General features: G+C 43.0%; 1 protein-coding gene across 1 annotated transcript in view; it reads right to left on the bottom strand.

The window, feature by feature from the left end:
* The window catches only part of LOC146822018 (serotriflin-like), a 121,871-nt gene that overhangs the window by 59,497 nt on the left and 36,822 nt on the right, over nt 1–25,552 (bottom strand). Inside the window, exon 3 of the mRNA XM_085609953.1 lies at nt 2,780–2,925. Within this exon, the coding sequence (XP_085466079.1) occupies nt 2,780–2,925 (146 nt within the window). The remainder of the gene's footprint in view (nt 1–2,779; nt 2,926–25,552) is intronic.

The following is a 25,552-nucleotide window of genomic DNA, read 5'->3' on the forward strand; positions in this document are numbered from 1 at the left end:
TTTTGGTTTCTAAGGCCCTCGATAAACGAAGGAGCTAAGGGAAGGTGTCTCTTGCTAATGGAGGCCTTTGCTGGGGCTATAGACTTGATGGCTGAGAATAGCCACGAAACATAGTGGCCTATGTTGCATCGAGGTCCTCAGATATTAAGGGCAAGGAAGCTATCAGTGCCTGATTCAATTGGTCGGGATGTATATTATGCCAAGGATGCCAAAGCAATTCCTTGGGAGTGTTCTACCATGTTGAAGGGTTTGCGCTAGAAACAGCTCAAATCTCACTGCTAGGTGGTCTGTCCAGAGTAATGGTAAAGTTGAGATAACTAATATAGAAGAATTGTTGATACATATAGCATCACGATAGTACCCAGCAGAAAGAGTGGATCTTAGAATTATCTGGGAAAGATCAAGACTGGCTGTCATTTCAAGAAAAATCTTTGTGTCATTATCAGTAGGATCCACCAGAAAGAAATTAAAGTCTCCCAGCAAGGTAAGGTCTGATGTACTAGCAGAACATTCCAAGATAGTGCTGAGGTCCTGGAAAAAGATTTGCCTAGGGCCGGGTGACCCATTAAAGGAATTACAGTTAGTAAGCTCAATACTGAAGGAGTCTCACAATGTGTGAGTTGAACAGGAAGAAAAGCAGCTTTAATGTGGGATCGATAAATGATTGCTAGCTTGGGGGTGTAGTGGTGACAAAATCTGGGCCAGAAAACTGGTTGGCCCAGGTTACTGTTATGAACAAGATGTCTAGCGTTTGGGACTCTATCAAGTCAGCAACTTCGAGCTTATGCTTGATCAGGGATCCAGCATTAATTAAGGCCCAACACCATTTATTAGAACTAGAGGTCTGAGTAGTGCCAAGGGAGGAATTGTCCTGAAGGTACCTCTTCCTCCCACTCCCCTCCTTAGCTATTTGAAGCTTACAGTCCTTACAAGAGAACATGGAGCAAGCAGACCTAGAGTTTAAGTCTAAGTGTATGCTGCCTGTGCCCTTACCTAAGACATTGTGGGCTAAAAGTTCATTTCTGGAATAACAGAATCTGGGAGTACAATCTGAAACTGAACCAGCAGGGGGATGGACCTTAGGCACAATCCAGGCACGGATGGGCGAAGAAGGGCTTGCCTTTGGCGCTGTTTCTTTGTTAAAATATCCTGCCATGGAAGGGGGCGTAGCAGTAGTTCTGTATCGGCAAATAAACAGGTGGGTCAAAGGTATTACATTTAGTGATAACTTTCAATTTGGAGCAGGTAGTGGAGGGGAGTTGAATTTTTGTATATAGAAATTCTAATTTAAAACTCTCTTCAATGGTAAAGTTGGATTTTAAGTTGTAATTCTAAAATTTCCACTTTTAAAAAGTTGGCATTGTCATGTCCCAACCATTTGGTGCCTGCAGCCTGTATACTGGATCACATGACTATGTGTAGCTGGCAGTTGGTTTTTGTGCTTTACTCCCAGATAGCAAGAGAAAGGATGTTGTAAAGGTGGGCTATCTCTGTCAGGATGAGGGAAAGGATTGATATCCTACCACACTTGCACATCACAAAGACTCTGCCTTAGCACACCCACAAGGTATTTCACACTACTCTTCTGTGCCTCTAGACAAGCTGGGTCGAGGGTAGGGAGGATAGAAAATCCAGTCACAGCCGTAGGGGAGGACTCTAGAAGCATCTCCACTTCAAAGTGGGCAACAGGTATAAGTAGTTGACCCTCAGACTCAATTCTTCAGTACACTTCTGGAGCTGTCGAAGACTCAGGAGAAGGATAGCTGTGCTGTTCTGCTTCAAGAAGGATTGCCCTGCTGCCCTGCACCTCAGTGGCCCTACAGAAGGACTTGGCCAGTATTTTGAACCCAGGGCAACCAGCATGACTACAAGTGCTAGTTGGCTGGCCTCCTGATCAGAACCTCTGGTACAGAAAAGTCTCCATTCATCCAGACCCCTGCCCCTGGGTCTCTACCAGAATTGATGCAGTGTAACTCAAACCTGACGTAGCTCTTCGCAGCACCTCATCGGTACAGTTGCAGCTTGATGCAGCAATGATGCAAGCCTGTACTGCTGCTATCGGAGCTTATGGGAACTGCTGCTGCACTGTGCTTCCTCAACGTAAACCTCGCATTGCTCCTCTGGATTGCTGCTGTGCAGCACAATGCTCCATTACCAGAATTTAAGGTTCATTTCCCAGCTGGACTAACTTGGTCCCTGTATCTGGCCCGTGCTCCATTATGAGCGGCCTGAATTTGCTGCTAAGCACTATTTTTCCCTAAACCTCTAAAGTTGCATATCTCTGGTTCTTCTGATTGTATTTTTGTTCTTTTGCTGTCAAATTCTTTATTACATTTTAATCTATTTGTCTACATTTGTGTGAAATTAGTTTGTGTTGTGTTTTTACTTTATTACTGTTTGTGTGCTGCATAAATACTTTACCCATTGCCTGTAAGTTAAGCCTGACTGCTTTTGTGCCAAGCTACGAGAGGATTAACACAGGTGAATTTACGGTTTGATTTAGGTGTGGAAGGTAAACTCCTCTCTGCTGGCAAAGTTCATCGAGTTTTTGTTACTCTGCGCTGCGCTTGGAGTGTGAAGTGTGGCAAAAACTGTCCCACCGCTGTATTATTGTGAGTTTTTAAAGCAATACAGAATATAGTGCCAATATTAACTGCTGAAAACATTGAAATACTAAGCACACGTTCATAGTCAATCTGGCTTACATTTATTTCTGAGGAAAGAACAGATCAAAGTTACTCCAATAGAGAAACAAATAAAGAGCACAAGGTTTGCATACCTGGGTGTAATGTCCAACCATCTTATCTGGGTTTATTGCACCAGTGCCATACTTGAAATTCTTGTTCTCGTTGAACCAGGCTTTATTAATAGGCTCCCACGGCTGCGGTTTTGTTGACTTGTATAAGTTCTCCCCACATTCGGTAGCTGAAACATAACAGTGTTAATAAAAACACGTACAGTTACCTCAACTACCACTACCAATGTACAGTTTACATTCAAAATTTGATGTAATTGATGTAAACAATGCATTGCTCAATGTAGGGCCGGCCATTTAGGGCTGAAACAGGAACCAGTAGGAATGGCATTCATACGTCACAGCCTGTGCCTTCTTGCAATTACCTGAAAGCTTGGATTGTATTCATAGAATGGGTCTGAGTGGATTATACCATTTCTAACAACTTCAAAGGGTACTCGATAGGGCCTCTTTTAACAGTTTAGGGGGCTTGTTACACATCAACACCCATGAGAATCAGCTGAGCAAAGGTGGCTTCTGTAACCATCTCTGTTTGTTGAAACCATTGAATTAGGTACAGAATCAGAATTTGATGGAATAAAGAGCAAAGTAGTTTCAAAAGTCAGCTCCGTGACCAATACAATATATTATTGCATCTTATTTTAAAGCTGACATTGTGCCATCTGGCTCAATAATACAGAAATATCCTCGTGCCTCACGTGTGTATTTCCTCCTCAAATGTGGCGCTGTCTCTTTCTGTTGCAACGAGCCTCCACAGCCAGTGAAGTAATTATGGACCATTGGACTTTTCTGATTTTGAGGGACCTACTTTGCCAAATAAAACAACTCCTCTTTATGATATCCAACATTTTCGGACTTCTTTGTCTTGCTACTTTTATGTTTCCCTGCGTTTTTGGGATCTCTCACTCGACATAAAAATATAAAAGATCCACCTATTTTCTGTCGCTGTCCCCAGCATCCTGTGTGCACTTCCCTGCAAGCATGAAGGGTCCGGTACATAAAACCACGGAAATTTCCTAAAGGACAGTGTTAATCTCAAGGAACTGTATATTTTCGATTTCTTGATTTCCCTGATTTAATTTTCTTTCTAACAGTGCATGAATGAAAACACCAGATGCTTGGTTTCTGGAGGATAGCAGGTCTCTCTCTCTCTCAACCAATTGTAGAGCCAGTAATTCAAGACAGTGTATCCATTCCTTAAATCTCTAGATGGATTTGACATATCAGTGTTACAGGAATTCTCAATTTTAAGGATTTCTGATTCAGTTGTATACATTAGCTCTTTTTTTCCCCAAGTGCCTAGGATATAGCTTGCCTTCCAACCACCTAGGCTTCCCACAGTGTTAACCCTTAATTAAATGTACCCAACTTTTCAGCAAGGTTCTGATCAGACCCCTTCTGTATTTTATTAAGTTATCCTCTTAATTTTGAGTTTATATGGATTTATAAAACACCTCTCCCTCAGGGCCCACCATAAACGGGGTGAAGTAAACCAGGCGGAGGTCAGAAGAAGAACTCAGGATGAAGGGGTTTGGCAGGTAATCAGGCCTACTCTCACCTGATGGAGCATGATTATTTGAGAATAATTCTTCTTGATCAAGTCTACTCATTAAGTGTGTTTTAATAAACATATCTAACAGTGTAGAAAATTTTAATGTGGGAGTTTCTAAAGTGCAACGTGAAAACGTGCAAGAAAAGACAGGACACATTTAATAATCAAACGCTGCAATCAAAAGCATGCAGAAGGGTTGAAAACTAGTGTTTTGAGAAATAATTATGAAACGAACGAGAAACTTAATGAATGTACTAAGTGTCTTACAAGTAGAATTGTTGAAAATCTGATAATGAAAAATGCTTAAAGTAAAACGTTTTTGATTATGTTTTCTTTTGCATATTAAGAAAGTGAAAACCTATAATTCAAAAACTAGACTATACTTATGAGTTTAAATAAAATGATGATTTCAGTATATCGTTTTCTTGTGCATTTTCTCTATTTTCTTATACATTATTAATGAGAGTGTTTTTTATTCTTAGAAAATCTACGATATTATGATTTCTTTGCGAAGGTTAGTGTTATTTTCTTTTTGTAACCTAGGCCTCAGAAGGAATGTAGTTTGCCATTCATTATTTCCAAAAACTGTTGATTTATTAGCTTTAGTTGTGCACATCATATCCATAGAGTTTCCTTCCTATGGTTAGAGTATGTCTCTCTATGAATTAAAGCCAATGTGGAAGGGAGCGTGCGTATATTGAGACGTTTCAATTGTTTCCTACTTCCAAGGTGGCTTGACATCTTGCAGTTGAACAAAAGACTATTTTGGAGACGTTCAGGATGAATTAGGGTGGGGGGTGTGGCTAGGCGCCCAGCGAACATGGCGGCGTTGGCGTGAAACTCCCCGGACTGGAGGGGCGGAAACATGCTCAGAAGGCATTACACGGGAAGCTGCTCAGAGGAATCCCTGTCAGAGAAGATACTTACAAGGATGTGAGCTTTTCTGCTGCTATTTGGAACAATAGATGACCGTATTTCAAGGTATACGCCCAACTTCAAAACCGCGCTATTACGGCCGCCATTTTGTTTACCTGAAGCGCTTTGCGAGCGCTTACTTTTCATAACAAGTGGCGAAAATGGACTTCCTCTAAAGAGTGCCCCAGACTTTATTGCACAGGATAGTTTCAACACCTCCCTCCAGTAGGGATGCATAGCGATGCAGCAACCCAGTTTCACCTCCCCTTTTGACATGTTCTGAAGAGATGCGGTTGCGGTCGTCATTTTGTGGAATACCATTGCGCTTAATATGATGATCATCTGAGCACTTACAAAGAGCGCACCTGCTTCATGTGCTTTTCATTCTGCTTAAGGTTTCATTGAGGTACATCTATTACATTCACTTCTTCCCTGTCTCTGCGTCATGATTTAAGAGCTATATTACCTACTGGCGGTCGCCAGTAGGTAGTTATAGTTAGGATCTATTTTCCACAGGAAATCCGCAACATTCTATTCTATTCTATTCTATTCCCAATAAGTCTGGCGCCGGTTGACGAATCTTCTTGAAATTTTCCAAACTTTTGGCCAGCTCCAGTCCGCTCCTATCGTGAAAGTCTCAGGGTGATTCGTCAAGCGGGGGCCGAGAAAAAAGGGGGGTCCCAAAACGCATTTTCCCCATGCATTTTCCCATAGGACCTTTAGCCGCAGCTACAGCCCGAACTGCTGAACAGAATTACACCAAATTTGGCAGTTCAGACTCATGCCTTTTGCTTAAATGGTGTCAACCTGTTGAGTAGTTCCTGAGAAAATTACAGTTAAAAGTACATATATCTCTATGGCCTCGGAGGATCCGCGCACCATATGCGCACTGTGAGCGCACCCTCTGCGCACCCTGCGTGCACCCTCCCGATCACGCGCTGAATGCTAATTGGCTGTCAAGTGGTTGTCAACATTCAAAACCAGGAACTGTTGGCAGCCATTTTGTGCCTCGGTTGAAGCGAGGCTGAAGAAGTCTGTGGAATAAGTGTGTAAAACATATAAAGGGGGCAGGGTAGAAATACTCTGACCCTCTAGACCTGCTTAGGGGGTCCCGCGCTTGAGATGTTATCAGTGATGTCATGAGTGATGTCACTGACCATGTCATCAGTGATGTAATATGTGACGTCATCAGCAGTGGATTGCGGGAGCGCGAGTTATAGTTAGCTGAACTAACTATAACGGGGGAATTTCACTGGTTTTGAACGAGGGAAATGTCCAGATAACTATAACACCCCTGAAACCTATGGTTTTTTCAGTGAATATATATTTAATATGAGGATGAAGACGCACCAAGAAGTATAAAATTCCACTTTGCAAAAGCGGCTATTGAGGTTCTTGATGTAAAGAGTCTCCAATTACCTCCTGGACTGTAATATACCTAATAATTCATCTTGGAAACATCGTTTTGTCTTGTTGTGTTTACTTTTAAGCTGACCCTATTTCTTCAACTGCTAGCTCTTGCACCATTAAGTTTTGAACCCGCCTTCAAGTCTTTCTCTATTTCACTCACCCCCCATGAGGGGATGGACAGAACAAAGGGGTCTCTCTTTATTGCATCAAAGTCAAAATGCGTTTTTGTCAAGAACTCAACGGTTTTCTCAGAGCTCTCCAAACTGGAAAATCCAGGATTTCTGGATATAGAAAGCAGCAACATAAGAATGGACTCCACACTACCAACACCAGGGAAGTCAAACTTGAAACGCTTGTAAAAGGATCCCCCTTCACCATCCAAACCGGCTTCTCCAGTTTCTTTGGAGCTCTCACTACAGGAAATAAGAGCCCTCAGACCCTTGGTTGAAGAAACCAACTCCAAACTGCAAATCCTTTAAGATAATTGGTCATAGCTTGATACGAGACTCACAGTAGTAGAGCAAAATGTTTCCTCCTTTAATGACACCACCAAGAGTGATACTTTCTTACACTCTCAAGTTTCCACACTCCATAAGCATGTCAAAGACCTTGAAAATTGTAATAGGAGATACAATATGCGCATTTCTGGCCTGGCAGAAGGGGCTGAAGGTACGGACTCCATTACTTTCTTCAAGTTCTTCCTTCCCAAGATTCTACATTTGCCGGAAGACACCACACTAAATATACAACGCGCCCACAGACTGGGTCGTGTTTCCACCAATGCTTCATTTCAACAACGACCAAGAGGAATTATCCTTTACTTTCTGGAGTATACAGATTTGTTGAAAGTGCTGGCAGCCGCTAAAGCCATTCAACAAATATCTTGGTCTGATTCTACATTATTCTTTGCACAAGATTATTCAAAAGTTACTGCAGCCAGAAGTAAAGCCTTCCTCGACATGAGACCCGACCTCCGCTCCATGGGAGCCAGATACGGTCTTTTTCATCCATGTCTATTTAAAGTCACTTATAACAACAGAACAACAACATATGAAAATCCAGTACGTTTGCAAAGTTTCTTCAACTAGCACAAGACGGATCAAATGGATTCTTCAAGATCTTCCTCTTCACACATTACTTGACTGTCCTAATCTTCATATACAAGATGCCATTTTGTCTTTGAATGCAGGTTTTATGCGGTTACTTACCTTTAATACATTTACAGTTCAGTGTTATCTTTGATAATCCTAGTTTATGTTACTTGGTGTTGTTCTTCTCATGTTCATCGCTTAATCTATAAACTAATGTTAAATATTCTACTTTTTGCTTCCACAGTTTTGTTTACATTATGGCATGATCCTCCCCCGGTTCAGTCCAGTCCTCATTAGACGTCTCGTCTGTTCCAAGTGGATCCACCCATCCCCACATCCATGTTCCCTTTTTGCAGGTATGTTATTCGTTTTGTCTTTTGTTTTTTTTTTGCCTTGCATTTTCTTACTCTTCTCTATTTTGGTGTCTTCTTCATTTCTATCTCTTCTCACTCTCTCATTCTCACATCTCTACTTGTCACTCCAACTCTAAATCTCATTATCTCTCTATCCTTTTACCAGTTCTCTACTTTACTTATCTTCTTTTGTACTGCTATACTCGACTTTCACTCCCGGCTTCAGCTATCTGATTTTTCCATTTTATTCTGTCATGGGATTGAATCAACCATTCACTTCCTTCTATTTTCCTTTTACATTATCTATTGTTGTGTTCATGAATTGGATTTTTGCTTCGTATTCCCAGATTAATTTGATTTTGATAATTTATGTCATTAAAACTGATTTCATGGAACGTTAGGGGATTAAACTCTCCCATCAAACGACAGAGAGTTTTAACTCATTTAGGTAAATTACATGCGGATATAGTATTTTTGCAAGAAACACATCTTCCAGATGTCAAATCATTATAATTAAAGAGAGGTTGGGTAGGGGAAGTTTTCTTCTCTCAGGGAGATGATAAACGTAATGGAGTAATGATACTGTGTCGTAAATCACTTCCAATTACACTCATGTCGTAGGAGCCAGATGATGATGGTAGATGGCTCAATGTTAAATTGTCACTAAGGGGTGTTCCAGTCTCTTTCCTCAATGTCTATGCCCCTATGTGTGGCGAACCCTCTTTTTGGGTTGCAATGACCCAGCAAATTACCCATTGCATTGAAGATAATTTTATATTAGCTGGTGACTGTATTCAGATTTTTGACCCATTTATTGACAGGAATTCCAAATTTTCTTTTGTCCCCAATAAACCTCATAAATCTTTTGTTCATACTATAGTTCAGCATAAACTTCTTGATGCTTGGCATCTATGCAATTCGTCCACTAGAGAGTACACGTTGTACTCCCCAGCCCACCAAACTCAGTCAAGAATTGATTATATTTTTGTCTCTCATAACATTTCGCAAACTCTCTCGTATGCAGAAATTGGTCCCATTTTACTTTCAGACCATTCCCCTGTCTCATTTGGCCTTGACATCTTACCTAAAATTACTGTTCCTAGAAAGTGGTGTTTTAATAATGCTCTCCTTTTAAATCCAGAATTTACAGCATCCTTCACCACTTTTTTTAATGAGTATTTTGAAATAAATCAAACAGAATCCATGCCGTTCTCAATTATATGGGATGTTTTTAAAGCCTCAGCAAGGGACTTCATTATTGGTTTTGCAGCCAAGAAATGAAAAAATGTGCGTAAACTTGCCAATGATCTTCTTCATGACATTAATAGACTGGAGCACTCTTATTACACTTCTCACTCGAAAGATTGTTTAGCAGCTCTTATAAATGCCAAATTGCAATTCAACAAAAAATCGACAGATGATGCCTCATTATACTTGTTAAAATGTAGTGCAAAATTTTATGGGGGTAAAAATAAAGCAGGAAAAATACTGCCCAACTATTTAAAAGTTAGGCACAACAAATTGAACATCGAATCTATCTATGATGAGAACTCCGATTTAAAATTTAAAGATACTGAAATTTTGAATGAATTCTCTCTCTTTTACAAATCATTATATAAATACGAAACACAACCCACAGACCACTCCCTGTCGCATTTCTTTTCTAACATCCAAAAACCCCAACTTACTCCTCTGGATTTGTCTTCTTTGGAGTCAGACCTAACACAACAAGAACTCTTAAAGGCTCTTCAACACCTTAAAAAAGATAAAGCACCGGGCCCAAATGGTTTTACCGTCAAATTTTATCTCCATTTCTCCAAACTCTTATTGCCCAAAATACACACCCTAATTGACTCCTTTTGCTCCTTAAATAGCTCCTCTGGCTCTTTTTCAGAAGCGCATCTTTGCCTTATTCCCAAGGAAGGCAAAGATTCTAAATATTGTAAAAATTACAGGCCTATATCCCTGGTTAACATTGACTACAAAATCTTTTCCAATATGCTGGCTATACGATTAGATTCCTATTTTCCAAAATTGTTGGGAAAAGAACAATCTGGCTTTGTTAAGGGACGAGTCATAACAGATAATACCCAACTTTTTTTTAACGTTTTATCTAAATCTTCCCACCTAAAACAACCCCTTGCGGTAATAACATTAGACGGAGAAAAAGCATTTGATAGAGTTGAATGGACTTATTTGTTTCATACCCTCAGGTGGTTCAGTTTCGGCCCCTAAATTTATATCCTTAATATCTCCCCTTTATTCTAACCCTCGCGCTGCAGTTTGCACCAATGGTTTGATCTCCGCACTCTTCGATTTAGGCAGAGGTGTGCGTCAAGGATGCCCTCTTTCTTCCTATTCAATTTGGCTTTGGTACCTTTTCTTTCTAAATGATGTCAAAAACCAAATTTACATGGTTTCCAAACATTAAATTCCCATATTAAAATTACAGCTTACGCCGATGATATTCTGCTTTTTATGTCAAAACCAGATGACTCAATTCCTGCCTTCTTAGCTGAAGTGAAGTCATACTCCCTTATTTCTGGCTACAAACTGAATAATGACAAATGTGAGATTTTGCCCTTACCCAAATACACTTTTAAATCGGATTTTAGCGCCTCCGATTTTACATGGAGTCCTAATCATATTAAATATCTAGGATTACACATCACTTCTTCAATCTCAGAAACAGTAGCATAATGCATGAACAAATGCATTCAAAAGATCTCAGACCTAACCACGATATGGCATCCCCTTTACTTGTCCCGGTGGGGCGTTTAGACACTATAAAAATGATGCTATTGCTCATAGTTTTATATACTATTTCTAATATTCTAGTCCCCATTCCCGCTAAGCTATATAAGAAAGTTACCTCCATCCTTTCTTCTTTTCTATGGAACAATAAGAAGCCCCGAATGTCCATGCTAAAACTAACACGCCCTAAAACAGAAGGTGGAGTTAATTTTCCCAACTTTCAGGCATATCAGAAAGCATTTCTTTTGTGTCAGGCTTCTCTTTGGTTGCTTGATTCCACAGTAGATTGCCCTTTATGGACCTCAATTGAGCATCTTTCTTTATCTCCCTTTTCCTTTCATGAGTATCTTTCCTTCTCACATTAACCACAGGCCCTCTCCATTCCCATAATTAAATTGACCTCCAAACTTCTTGAGTCAATTTATCCTTCTACTCACAATACTAAAAATTCCTTCCTTAATTCAACAATTTGGCACAATAAAAACCTGCTTATTCGGAATAAGCCCTTCTGCTGGAAGACCTGGAGACAAAAGGGAATACTATGGGTCCAGCAGTTATTCTCACAATCAGACTTTTTACCCTTTTCTTCACTCAGCCAATTATTTAATTTGCCTGCCTCATTTAATCATAAATATAATCTACTCAAGAAAGCTGTGATGGATACATACATCCAACTGCCTACTACACCTGATATTCCTATCACTTCGGACACCTCTTCACAACTTCACACTTAAAAAAACATATCCACCAGCTGATAGGCCAGTACCCGTCCAATCCTTTCTCCATATTCATACTGTCGCAGCCTAAATTTATGGTACTGGCTAGCAACTTTCTCCTTTAACTCACGAGTGATCTTAGCTCTCGCTATTATAAGTTGCTGATATATATCAACTTCTCGAGGGTCTTTATTCAGTATAGCTTTAATATGGCACTGTTCTAGTTCCAAGCATCCCCTACGCCCAACCAATGCAAGCCGTAATCTAATCTGATTTTGACGGAATAGATACTGTTGGGTAATGCCCCTAATGTATGCCTTAAGACTGTCCCAAACCATAGACCATGCAGCAGTATGGGCATTGAATTCTAAAAAGTCCACTAATTGTCCTTGCATGAACTGAATATAATCGTCATTTTTAAGCAAATTCTTCGGAAATGTGAAACCCCTCACCGTACGCTGTATTGTTGCTCCGATATTGAAAATAATAAAGGATTGTGATCCGATGTAATTTTTTGGCAGATCTCAATTTCAGAATCTGCCAAACGAGTTTGCTTAAAAAACACCATATCTATCCTAGAGTATTGGCGATGTGGTTGCGAGAAATATGTAAAGCCATTAACTAATGGATAAGCCTCCCGCCATAAGTCAAACAGCTGATGTATACGCATCAAATCTTTGATAGCCGCCCTAGTAGATACCATTCTCACCCGACCCATGACATTTGAGGAGTCCAACTTCTGATTTAAACAGCAGTTAAAATCTCCCATGAGTATAAGTTCACCGTCCCAACCCAGCAACTCTGAATTTAAAAAAGAGATGTCGGCTAAGCAATCGTTATTCGGGCCATAAACCACACAAATTGTAAATATATGATTGTAAGACAATAATTGAGCGATAACCCATCGCCCCTTACTATCGCTAGATAAACGTAGTGTCGTAAATTTAGTGGTTCGAGCTTGCAGAAGAGCAACACCAAGAATTGAAACAGTCTGAGAAGTACATGTTATCAACTCAAATCCCATTTGCTTAAAAAAATTACGGTCCTTAAAAGCCAAGTGAGTCTCTGTTAGTCCAATAATCTGAGGTTTGTATGCTTTTAGTTCCTCCGATACTTATCGACGCTTAATAGGAGAGTTCAGACCAGCTACATTCCAACACATTATACGAATTCTAGACATTGTCTCCCATTTATTGATCTTAACCACAGTCCCTCCAAACCCCAATCTTGCCCTGCAAAAGGTTCCTATGTAAACTTTTAATACTCTTTTGGCTATTTTCAGTTTTTACCACCACCCACCCATCCCACCCCCCTTCCCCAATCCTGCCCACTCCAATAATGCCCACCTTAACCAGTGCACGGGTACTGGCCTATCAGCTGGCGGATTCCAGGGCTCATACGCAAATTAAGAGTATTATCGGGGGGGATGGCCTGATGTACCACCAACCTGTAGAGATCTTGGAGCAATTTAGGCAATTTTACATAGACCTTTATAGCGATGATATAACTGGTGATTCACAAGTGTTGGCAGCCTACCTACAGGAGAGTGGTCTGAATGCACTAAACTCTTTTGCTACCTCATCTATGGACAGGGACGTGCATGGATCTGAAATTTTTGAAGCAATTACGGCCCTACCCCCAGGAAAAGCTGTTGGGGGTGATGCTCTTCCTTTGGAGTTTTATAGAACTTTTTTAGGAATTTTGGGCCCGACCTTTATGAAGGTGGCGAACAATAAACTGAACGGCAGAGACGCTCCTCCGTCTTGGAAACAGACCAATTTAATTGTGTTCCTTAAAAAGGGGAAGCCCCCAGCTGAGAGAGGCTCTTATCGCCCAATCTCACTCATCAACCACGACGCCAAAATCTTTTCTAAAATTCTGTCCTCTCGACTTGCTCCATCTATACAGCTAAAAGTGTCGGATCAACAGCACGGCTTCGTTCCCGGGCTGGACACTACAATGCATATTAACACTGCCATAGCAGTGTTTGACGCTGCTAATGTTTGGGTGGCAAAGCAGCAATGCTAATGTTGGATGCTGAGAAGGCTTTCGACTGAGTTTCTTGGAGGGCACTTTGGGCTATAATGTTGGAAGTGGGAATCGGTCGTAAGTTTATCTCGGCCATCCAGAAAATGTATACGAACTCACAGGCCATTATTAGGCTTAATGGATTGACATCGGATCTATTTTCTATCCAGAGGGGCACCCGGCAGGGGTGTCCCCTTTCACCTTTGCTCTTCGCAATACACATTGAACCTTTTATTCGTCATCTGTTACGGAATCAGCATATTAGCCCGGTTACATATAATCAAGTACACATTAAAGTAACCGCCTATGCGGACGACATAGCTGTCTTTACAACAGAACCGGCTCAAGCGATGAGGGAGATTGTTTTGGAAGCACAGCAATTTGGATTAATCTCAGGGTATAAACTTAATACTAATAAACCTCAAACCATAACTAACATCGAATATATCCCAGGTACACCCATGTTGAGTGTTACTCAAAAAGCTACATATCTAGGGGTCAGCCTTAATAGTCATACGGAAGAAATAGTGAAGCTTAATTACGAACCACTAATTAAGAAAGTTGCTACGGACCTGCGCAAGTGGCACCAACTCCCCCTAACTATTTGGGGGCGTTGTAATATTATTAAGATGAATGTCCTTCCAAAGTTCTTGTATTTGTTTAGGAGTATTCCACTGCGGGTTCCATTTGCATTTTTTAAAAAACTGGATGGCATCATAGGCAGTTTCATTTGGGGGTATAAAAGGGCTAGGCGGGCTATCAAATTTCTCAAACTACCATACGAAAGGGGGGGGTTTGGACTACCTGATTTTAAATTATACTTTTGGGCTGCTTTTGCTACGCGCCTACAGAGTTTGATGGAAGGTTTTGGTATGTCTCAAATGTGGCTTGCATATCAGTTAGTATGTGGGTCGGAGTATAGGTTTGTACTCTCTAGGATGTCTGACCCGAACTACTTTAAACGCGTTTGTTTCAAGATATTAAGACATGCTATCTGGATTTGGTGTGATATTGCAAAGCTGTATAACATCCCAGATCTACATGCAAATATTTATCTAAGGGGAAATCCCCGGTTGGGGGTTTTATTTGGGGACTCTGCATGGAAGATTTGGCATCACTGCGGTGCACTTCAGTTAGGGCAACTGTATGATCAGGATGGATTTAGATCATTTTCTTCCCTTAGAGATGAATTTGGGATTCCGAACCACTCTTTCTTTAAATTCCTGCAAATCAGAGATTTTTTTATTAACGGGGAAGGTTTATTGACTGTTAATGTGCTGGGGGAATCTGCAAGCTCATTTTTACAACTTAAGGGCAGGGGTTTTATAGGAAAAATTTACAAATACTTGATTATAGGTGTAGCCGATGATGCTGTTCAGGCTGTAGAAAAATTAAATCGTTATTTTGGAACCACTATTACTACAGCAGATTTGCACAGGTCCCTATTAACTATTAATACCTCTCTCACCTCTGTTAATTTAAAACTTCAGCAACATCGTATGCTATTTCTTTTGTACTACACGCCTGAAATTATTTCTAAATGGGCTGCGCCTAATGTGATACCTAAAACCCATTGCCCTTAATGTTTATCTTTTGCTGCGGATATTAGACACGTTTATTACGTCTCCAGCACTTTCTACCTTCTGGTCATTGATTGCAAAGGAGCTATGTAACCTGTCGGGTCGTAACATTATTATTTCTGAGAAAGAGATTCTTTTGGGGTTAATAGAGGACCCAGGCTCCATATCAACTGCTTTATTTTCTATTATTATGGCTTGTTGCCGTTTATGCATTGCCAGGGTTTGGATTGAGCCAAAACCTCCAACGCTTGCGGAGTTTTGGCAGTTAATAAGAGGGGTATACGAGATGGAGATTGCCTTAGCCAAGGTCAGGGGCCTCTCCTTGTCGTACTTTAATCTCTGTTTCCGCATAGGGGACAGGGCCCTACCCCTGTCTATCCTGGTATTAGCAAACCGCAAATGATTAATGCGGTATGCACGAGTGCTTTATATATCGTTCTAGCTATGAATGCACTGTGTACACGTTGTTTTACCTTACTTCGCGTGTTCCATTTTGGAAGCGGTGGCCATCTTGTCATTGCCCTCACATAGGCTACAATGGAGCAAATACGGGCCTCACAGTACATGGGCTTTTCCTTTGACTTCTCTGTGACCTGGGCAGCTTGGTCTGCTGCCCCGGGTCAAACTGGTCTCACGAGCTCCCCTTCCTCCGGCCACCTGTGATTAGCATCAGGGCTTGACCCGTCATAAAACCCTTTCATTCTACACGAGCCTCCGGCTAATCTCTTTCACACCTGACTGTTCCTGCTTTATGACTTGTTTCCCAAAACAGGAGATGCTCATGTTTATTGGGGGGTCTATTGATATCCGATGTGGGATCTGAACATTACTGTGTAAATCATTGTGGGCTGGCCGAACTGGAATGTGGGATGGACATCATGACTCTGCCTTTTCTTTTGAAATGAACACTTGTTTATTACCGTATTATAAAACCTAGAAATGTATGCTTGAGGCAGGAAAAAGCGTATTTAAGATGAAGTCCGTTCCTATGATTTTGAGCAGTCTCCTGAGAACATACACGCTGTTGTACTTCTAGGATACCTGTAATTGGTCTGCAGCCAATAAACGATCTTTGACTTCAGCCAGAAGACTCTGTGTTTCTGTAGGTCTGGAAGAGGGTGAACCCAGAAGTCATAGGGTGTGTGCCCCTGCACCGCTGGGTCTAAAATACCCAGTACTTCAGTTTGGCGCCCAACTCGGGACGATTTCAGCGGTACCAGTCCCAGCCAGAGGTTCGTGAGGAGCTTCGTGTGGAAATTCCAGAGGAAGGCCGCCACTTCATCGACCCCTGCATGTCGACGTGGTCCGAAAGTCTTTTCTGCGAGGTTCTCCGCGTCCCGACGGCTACGAAGGACTGCTGCCCTGATTAATCGACCTGTTTTGGACCCTTGACGAGTTTGAGAGAGCGAAACAATCGAGAGAGTCTTCTGGTGACGCCATCGATCAGCAATATTCAGTTAAGTATAAGTGGAGCGTCTCCCATTTGTTTTGGTATCCCTCGGGATCGTTTGATTTGGAAATTTGGAGTTTGCAAACGCCAAAGCCAGAGGACTCGTGTATTCACGAGACTATCGTAATCGATAATCCTTTGACGTTTGGATCTAGACTAGTGAGCAAAGATGCCTGGTTCTAGAATATTTGGTAGATTATTCTGTTTGGGTTGTGGAAAAGATTTCCAGCTGGAGGAATCATGCCCGGTTCCTCCGGTTGGAACTCCAACTTATGAGCTCTATGTGAAACATGGCGTAGGCCCTATTGCATATAACGAAGTATGGATCCACTACACCAGAAAAGACGGTGTTTTAAAATGGCCCCAAAATGGTAGTTTCGATACCGATATTTTAGATAATTTGGAAATTAAATTGTTTAAGAAGAAAGCCCGGCCGGCAATGTTTGACTCTTTCCGCTTATGGCGAAAGGAAGCCAAACAAAAGGAAATTAAGCTAGCGAAGAAGAATAGGAGAGAAAAAGGTATGACAGTAATGCAAGCAGCTGTACAATTTAAAGACAATGAGGAGGAGCAGATGAATGAGCAATTGCACAGACAGCGTAAGTTAGGGATCGACAAATGTTACCCAGCTTTACCACACTCTAAGCAGAATGAGTTAGAAGAAAAGGAGAAAGATCCCCTGATGTCGCATTTGTTGAGTTGCCACCCCCGTATGCTCAAAATGCAACGGCACCTCCCCAGCTTGTGAATATGCCACCTCCAGTCAATATACAGCAAGCCTTGCAGCTACCGCCAGCTGCTGCACAGCCGGCTATTATCCATATAGTGCAGCCCTCTCAAGGGCCGCCAGTTGTGTTCCCAACTGCGCCCACGCTTCCTGCGACCTTGTCTAATTCAGCAGCTGCCTCCCCTGACACTCTTCCTTGCACTGCTCCAGTACCTGTTTCTGCATCCTCTTTTCTCCCCTCTGTTTATCCCCCTGTTTTCGCCTCAGCTTCTCCTTCAGCGCGACAGCGCTTAGCTAATGTGGTTACTACATTAATGTCTCCTCTCTTTGAGTCATCTGGTGCGACTCCTGGTTTACAGCGTAAGCAATTGCGCAGTCAATTGCCTAACCCCGATGAGAAAAAGGTAATAGATCGCATGGCGCGTAGATGGATTGTTTTCCCTTCACTGTATGATGTGGAATCAGTTGTCAACGTTTTCCATCAATGGGATGCCCCAAAACAGAGATATGTGTTTGAGAAAATGTGCGAAATTCTCTGTGAGGAATTGGAGGATAGTGGTACAGACCCGAGCCCGCAGGAGTTGTGTAGAGTGAGGTTTGATTTTGGAACTGGTACAATTGTGGATCGTGAGGTAGATAAAGCAGTTGCGGTTGTATTGTCCTTCAGGAATGATGATTGCCAACAGTCATTGTTTGAACAAGATGTCCTCGTGGGGAAAAAGGTAAAAGAGCGACAATACCCCATGAGGGAAGTTCCCCCGGTGTGGAAAGAAGCAGTTGCAGCCGATCCTAACAACGGTATTGCTGCAATGCCAGCACATTTTCAGCGTGTTTGGGTGGAAGCGTTCTGAGGTGTTAGCGCTTAAGCAGACATTGCCTGATCCCCGTAAAAACCCTGCAGGTTATTATAAAGAGTTGTCACAGACGGCAGGGTCATGCGTTATGAATCTGGCCGACATAGACATGTTGTTTGGTAATGTTGTTCCACAGCCCTTATGGGGATCAATTCGTAATGCAGATCACGATGCAGAACTAGGTGCTACATGGGCTGACATTATTGCCGCTGACGCTAGACAAACTGGTGGCGCAAAACCTGAGCCATTAATAGCAGAACTCCCTGGTAGAATCATCACATATATGAAGACAATAATGCCTGCGATGCGCGTAAATTGGAACAAGCTATCTGCATGCAAGCAGAAGAAAGATGAGACAGTGTCAGACTTCTTTACCAGGTTTGAAGAAACGTTTATTGACCACAGTGGGCAAGATATGAGTACTGAGGGTGGCCAACGGTTATTTGTGGATAAGTTTGTGCAGAATCTACTTCCTGACCTGTGTAAAAAGTTAAAAGATTCAGAAAGTTCTTGGGCTGTTTCTTCCTCAGCGCAAATACTGGCTACTGCACAGTATTATGAAAACAGAGATAAAGACGAAAAAGATAGAACAGATAAGAAAACGAAGGAACTAAAGACGAAACTCCTTTTGCAGCAGGCCTATCCGCCACGTGGAGGTCAGAATAATTATAGGCAACCCCAAGGTGTCTATCACCAACCCCAACAATTTCAGAACAATCAGCAAATGAATGGGTATTATCAACCACGTGTCCCTGTAGGTCCCAACCAATGTTCATACTGCAAAGAGGAAGGTCATTTTAAATATAGTTGCCCTAAATTAATGCAGCGGAATGGTAATGCGTATGGCGCAAGAGGTAGGGGTGGTCAGCAAGCTCCTAGAGGCAGAGGGCGTGGAAATGCTCCCCAGAACGCGCGTCCTCTGCCGCCTCAAAGTACCATAAATAGCTTTGATCAGCAAGCCAACGCGACTGGTAATACAGCTCAGTATTACAATAATGATTATTATGCAGAGGACGGCGATGCAGAAAATAATGATTACTAGGACAGCCGTAGACAGAGAGAGGGAGTTGTTTCAGTGCCAGTGGATCAGAGCAGACCGTATGTTGAGGTGACTACAGCAAATGTAACGGAGCCCTTTCTGCTAGACACTGGTGCTGCAAAGAGTTCAATCATGCATTCAAAACTCCCTGGCGCACCTTTGTCTGGCGATATAAATGTTTCAGTAGGTTTTTCTGGCGCCCCAGTTAGGAACTCGATTTCTAGTCCCATGTCACTTTCTGTTGGACCTTGCGAGCTAAAAGCACCCCTGATTCTAACAACAGGTTGTGGTGAAAATTTGCTAGGGTTAGATTTGTTGAAAAGATTGCATGCTACACTGTATTGTTCACCGTCAGGAGTACAACTTACATTAGGCAGGAAAGTGATTTCCCCGATGTACTTGTCTAAAAATGCAATGCCACCTGAATTGTCATCCCTTCCGGATGTCCTTTGGGCTACTGGTCCCAATGATGTGGGCCTCTTGGAGATACCGCCATACGTGGTAACTTTAAAGGCTAATGTCAGACTGCCACGTATTCCCCAGTATAAGATCTCTAATGAAGGCCAGAAAGCATTGTTAGACATTGTCAGCGACTTGATTAATAAGGGTGTAATCGAAGAGACAAGAGGCAACGTGTGCAATAGTCCGATTTTACCTGTCTTAAAACGAACGGACCCTTCACAGCCACCTGTTTACAGATTTGTGATTGATCTTAGAGAGGTTAATAAGATTGTTGTGCCACAGTTTCCAGTTGTCCCTGATATAACTGCCTTATTAACGATGATTCCAGCCTCTGCTGCATGGTTTTCAGTGATCGATTTAAAGAATGCTTTCTTTAGCATCCCAATTGCAGAGGAGAGCAGAGACATTTTTGGCTTTAGTCTGGGAGGCCGAAGCTTCCGCTTCAAACGCGCTCCCCAGGGCTACTGTGAGAGTCCATCCATATACAGCCAAGCTTTGAAAGCGCAGCTTGATGCACTTGTTTTACCAAGTGGCGCTATTCTGATTCAGTACGTGGACGATTTACTAATCGCCGCGGATACTGAAAAGATTTGCAAAGAAGCCACATTGTCATTGTTGCGCCATTTATCTGCTTTCCATCACAAAGTGTCTCTCTCTAAGCTGCAATATTGTCGACAAGAAGTGACCTACTTAGGTCATCTATTATCGAAGGAGGGAAGGAAACTGACCCCAGAAAGAATTCAAGCCATTGCACAGTTGAGTGTGCCAAGAACGCAGAGAGAAGTGCGTGCTTTCTTGGGCATCACTTCATACTGTAGGCATTGGATTCCTAACTTTTCCTTGTTGGCAAAACCTTTGTTAGCATTGACATGCAAAGACACACCGAATCCTATCCCATGGTCTGAAGAGTGCCAGAAAAGTTTTGTGGAATTGCGCAATGCATTGTGTTCAGCTCCTGTGTTGGGTACCCCTGACTACAGTAAGCCTTTTACATTATATGTTCACGAGAAAGATGGATGTGCGTTGTCAGTGTTAACACAGCCTTTTGGCGACAGACCGCGCCCATGCGCATATTTTTCATCAACCTTGGACCGTGTAGCGAGGGCTTTGCCAAGCTGTCTGAGAGCGACAGCTGCTGCAGCTATGTCTATCCGACAATCTGCTGGTTTGGTAATGGACAACACATTGATCGTTATGGTTCCACATGCTGTAGACACATTATTAAATAGGACCAAGACACAACACTTGACTAGTGCGCGATTATCAGGCTATGAGCTCACACTATTAGCGAATCACATACACATAAAGAGATGCAACACGCTGAATCCAGCTACGTTATTGCCAATTCCAGCAGACCTAGATGAGATTGAGCAACATGACTGTCTGTTCAGAACAGAAGAAGAGACGAAAGGGAGAGTAGATCTAAAGGATACTCCCCTGGCTGAGTGTGATGGTACTTTATGGGTGGATGGTTCGTGTTTCAAGCTCCCTAATGGTGACACGACTGCTGCATATGCTATCACGACTTTACACACAGTTGTTGAAACTGCACGAGTGCCACATAATTCGGCCCAAGCAGCAGAATTAATCGCCCTCACAAGAGCATGCGTGTTGTCTGAAGGAATGAGAGTGAATATTTACACAGATAGCCAGTACGCCTTCGGCGTGGCTCACAATTTTGGGCGATTGTGGCAAGAGCGTGGGTTCCTGACGTCGCATGGAGCTAAGATTCAGAATGGCAAGTTGGTGAATGATCTCCTTGAGTCACTGACCCTACCGTTGCAAGTTGCGATTATGAAATGCAGTGCGCACAGGAAAGTCACAGATGATGTTGGACGTGGGAATGTGTTTGCTGATGAGATCGCAAAAGAAACGGCACAGAATGTAAAGACTAGAATGTATGTTGCAGGTCCCGCAAGATGGGTTGATGATGTTGGGATGTGTGAAAACACGATAGAGAGTGTGAAGTCGCTTCAAGCTGAAGCTACAGAGAAAGAATTAAGCAAGTGGAGAGAAGGTATGGGTAAGTTGGATGAGAATGGTTGTTGGATTGATCTGACAGAACAAAGGCGATGGTTGTTGCCTGATGCATATGTGCTCCCAGTAGTTACGATGGCACATGGAATGGCACATATCAGTACAAAAGGAATTTGTAAGTTGTTGGCTCCAGTATGGCAGAATGCTGGGATTCCCAAGTGTGCAGAGAATGTGGTCAAGAATTGTATGGTATGCTTGAAGTACAACCCTGGTAGGGGAACCCCAACTCCAGCTGGTCACTTTGCACCCCCATCATGTCCATTCGAAGTTTTGCAGCTGGACTTCATTCTAGGCCTGGGCGAAGCACTACGCTACGCTCGCGTAGTTTGCGAAGTTTGCGCTACTTCGCACTACGCGAACTGCACGTAGCACAGTGCGAACACGCGTAGCGTAGTGTTGCGTAGTGCTGCGGTCATTTTTTGCTTGCTCGCGGTCCTCAACGTCATGTTGGCGACCGCGAGCAAGCAAAATGACATCCTGGCGAGACTTTTTCCTTGTTCGCGATCGCGAGCATGGAAAATAAACCTCCCGGCGAGATTCCCAACGCGAGGAGGTCAGGTTTCTCATTGCGAGGGGTCGCGTATGCTCGCGACCGCTCGCGATGAGAAACTACCAGTTCGCGTTGAGAAAGCTGCCGCTCGAGTAAAAATCTACTCGAGCAGCAGAAAACTACAGCTCGCACTGTGCAAGATGCCATTTTCAATGATTGCACAGTGCCGGTTGCTTGTCCGCACTGTGCAATCATTGAAAACAACATCTTGCACAGTGCGAACATGTTACTACGCAGTTCGCGAAGTGCTACGCGTAGCTCGCGTAGTGCGAACTTCACTTTGCGTAGCTTCGCGAAGTGCTACTTCGCGAACTACGCCCACCCTTACTTCATTCACATGGAAAGATGTAACAACCTGAAATATGTGTTGGTGGTTGTTTGTGCCTTTTCGAAATGGATAGAGGCTTATCCTCTTAAAGATAACACTGCCCTATCCACAGCCAAAGCCCTTGTGAAAGAATTCTTCCCTAGGTTTGGAATGCCAAGAATGGTGTGGTGTGATAATGGAAGTGAGTTTGTGGGTAAAGTGATGAAGAATGTATGTGAAGGTTTAGGCATCAAGCAAAAGTTCCACGCTGCAAATCACCCCCAATCAGCTGGATTAGTAGAACGCTACAATGGCGCTCTAAAACTTAAATTGGCCAAGATCCAGGCGAGCACCGGTCTTAAATGGCCTGACGCTCTGCCTTTAGCACTCCTGTCCACCAGAATGACCGCACACTCACGAGTGGGACTTAGTCCTTATGAAGTAGTTTTTGGCCGCCCGGCCAACGTATGGGGTGTACCGAGGCCTACGAAATTTAGTGAGATTGAGCATCCAGTACTACTCGATTACCTGTATGATTTGACTGTTAAACTGCGTGTTTTGCACCAACAGGTACATGATACTCTTCCCCAAGCTTCTGAACCTCCTGGACACCCTATCAACCCTGGCTCGTGGGTCCTGGTCCGAAATTTCCAGCGCAAGAGCAACGACGAGCCTCGCTGGATCGGCCCTCACCTTGTGCTTTTATCGACAAGATCAGCGGTGCGAGTCAAAGGGAAGAAGCACTGGATACATGGCACCCACTGCAAAGTAGTCCCCTTGCCTCTGCCATATGACCAGTGGGTCCAGGAGGGTATTACAGACTCTGAGACAGACACTGTACCTCGTTTTGTACCATTCAGTGACGCACGCATAAGAGGCACAGTTTCAGACCAAGAGAGTGACAATATTCTGCAAGAAGCTGTGCCACTGTCAAATCGATTGGACACCACAGAGCCTGAACTTTTGTTCCAAGACCAAACAGCACCTGGCCGTCTCCGCTATAATTTGAGACCAAGGCATATGGACAAATAAAGATTTCCTTACTATTTCCTTTTTGACATTTTAGCTCTCCCATCTGAAGGACTTTCTTGATTTTTGTTTTTCGAACCACCATCCGGGTTCTGCCGCAGGGTCGCGGTGCCAAGACTTTGGGGTACAGGCCGAAGACGTTAGGTCAACGGTTCTGGTTGGTCTAGGGCGTTTCCCTGGACTGACAGGCGTACTCCTTAGCAGAAGAAACTCATCCGCCGCGAGCGGCCCGATTAGAGGATGGAGTTTTTTAAGATGGAGAGACCGATTGAGGAAATGAACTTTAAAGCAAGGTTGTGTAGAATTGTAAAAAGTAAATGTTTTGTATTTTTGTGCCTATTTACACTGTGTAGCATAATAATGTTTATCGTAGGATTTGTGTTTTTCTCCGCTCAAAAGCCCATTGCGCCCACTGTACAGCCTATACCTCTTTCTACTGCCTCCTCTCACTCTTTTCACCCTTTGCCTGAGCACGAACAGACCAGACGATCAGAGTTTGTAAATAACTCGTTTATTCAGCTCTTGCACCAGCACCAACTAGTAATGAATACGACCAATTGCTGGGTGTGTGGGTTAATGCCACATACCATTAACAAGGGTATTCCTTATTTGGTGCTGCCATTTAGTTATAATGGATCGTCATGGGCATTCCAGACCATGTTCCTCTATGCTCTAGATGCTTACTCCCCGCGACAACCGCGTTCCATCAGACCTGCTACAAATAATAAAGCCTTAGTGAGAGGAATTGTCGATATGAGTAGGGATATTGATGCATACTCATCCATTCCCAAAGAAGAGCTGAGAGCTTATGTAGGGTGGAACGCGATGGGGTATAGTATTAGTCTGGGTGAAAGACAGCGAAAAATCTCATCTCCAATCTGGGTCGTACCCCACATGGGTCGGTTCTGCTTACAGGGTAATGGTCAGAATCCTAGAGCTCAGCTGGGGAGAAGTGACTGTACTGAAACGTACACTTTCCCGTCACAGTTTTCCCCTGCGTTTTTGGCTGCCAAGGGCACATATTTCATCTGCAATGACCGAGCATATACATGGTTGCCCCCTGATTTCTCGGGCATATGTTATATTGCAAACTTGCTACCGCCAACATTTACTGCTGCCTCTGATTATCACAAGACCAGAGTTGTGAGAGGTGTGATTAGTAAGGAAGATACTGCCGGTCAGGAAGCGGGAGACTTCTTTTTGGGTTTCCTGCCGTTTTGGGGACCTATGGTCAATAGTAGGCACCTGAGACAACTGACTCGTGTGGTTGAATCCACTGTTAATGTAACGGCTGGTGCCCTTGGTAATTTGACAGCTGAGCTCCAAGCGGATCGCCTTATGACTTTGCAGAACCGCATGGTTCTAGACATTATTCTTGCAGACCGCGGTGGGGTATGTAAGGTTATCCAATCTAGTTGTTGCATTTTCATACCAGATAACGCTCCAACAGTCTATCAAGCCATCTCCAAACTCCATAAAATATCTGAATCCATACACATGGATAAAGGAGATTGGTCACTGGTGGGGTGGTTCTGGGAATTGATATCTGCCTGGGGTTGGAAAGTTCTGATGGTCATTGGAATGATCTTAGCCATTCTTTTCCTGTTCTGTCTGTGCATACAGTGTGCTCCTGCGATATGTGGCCTCTGTGCTACCTTATGTGTAAGGAAACCTGTATCGAGGGACGAGCTAAGTAATAGGATGATGCTACAGCAACATCTCCATGACTTTGTGAACATCGACCTAGACTCGGATTGAGATGAGTATAGTGATTGCCTATGTAAGGGCAAAAGGAGGGTCTGTCGTACTTTAATCTCTGTTTCCGCGTAGGGGACAGGGCCCTACCCCTGTCTATCCTGGTATTAGCAAACCGCAAATGATTAATGCGGTATGCACGAGTGCTTTATATATCGTTCTAGCTATGAATGCACTGTGTACACGTT

This window comes from Triturus cristatus, chromosome 6 (assembly GCF_964204655.1).
Source record: "Triturus cristatus chromosome 6, aTriCri1.1, whole genome shotgun sequence".
In the NCBI taxonomy this organism is placed as follows: Eukaryota; Metazoa; Chordata; class Amphibia; order Caudata; family Salamandridae; genus Triturus; species Triturus cristatus.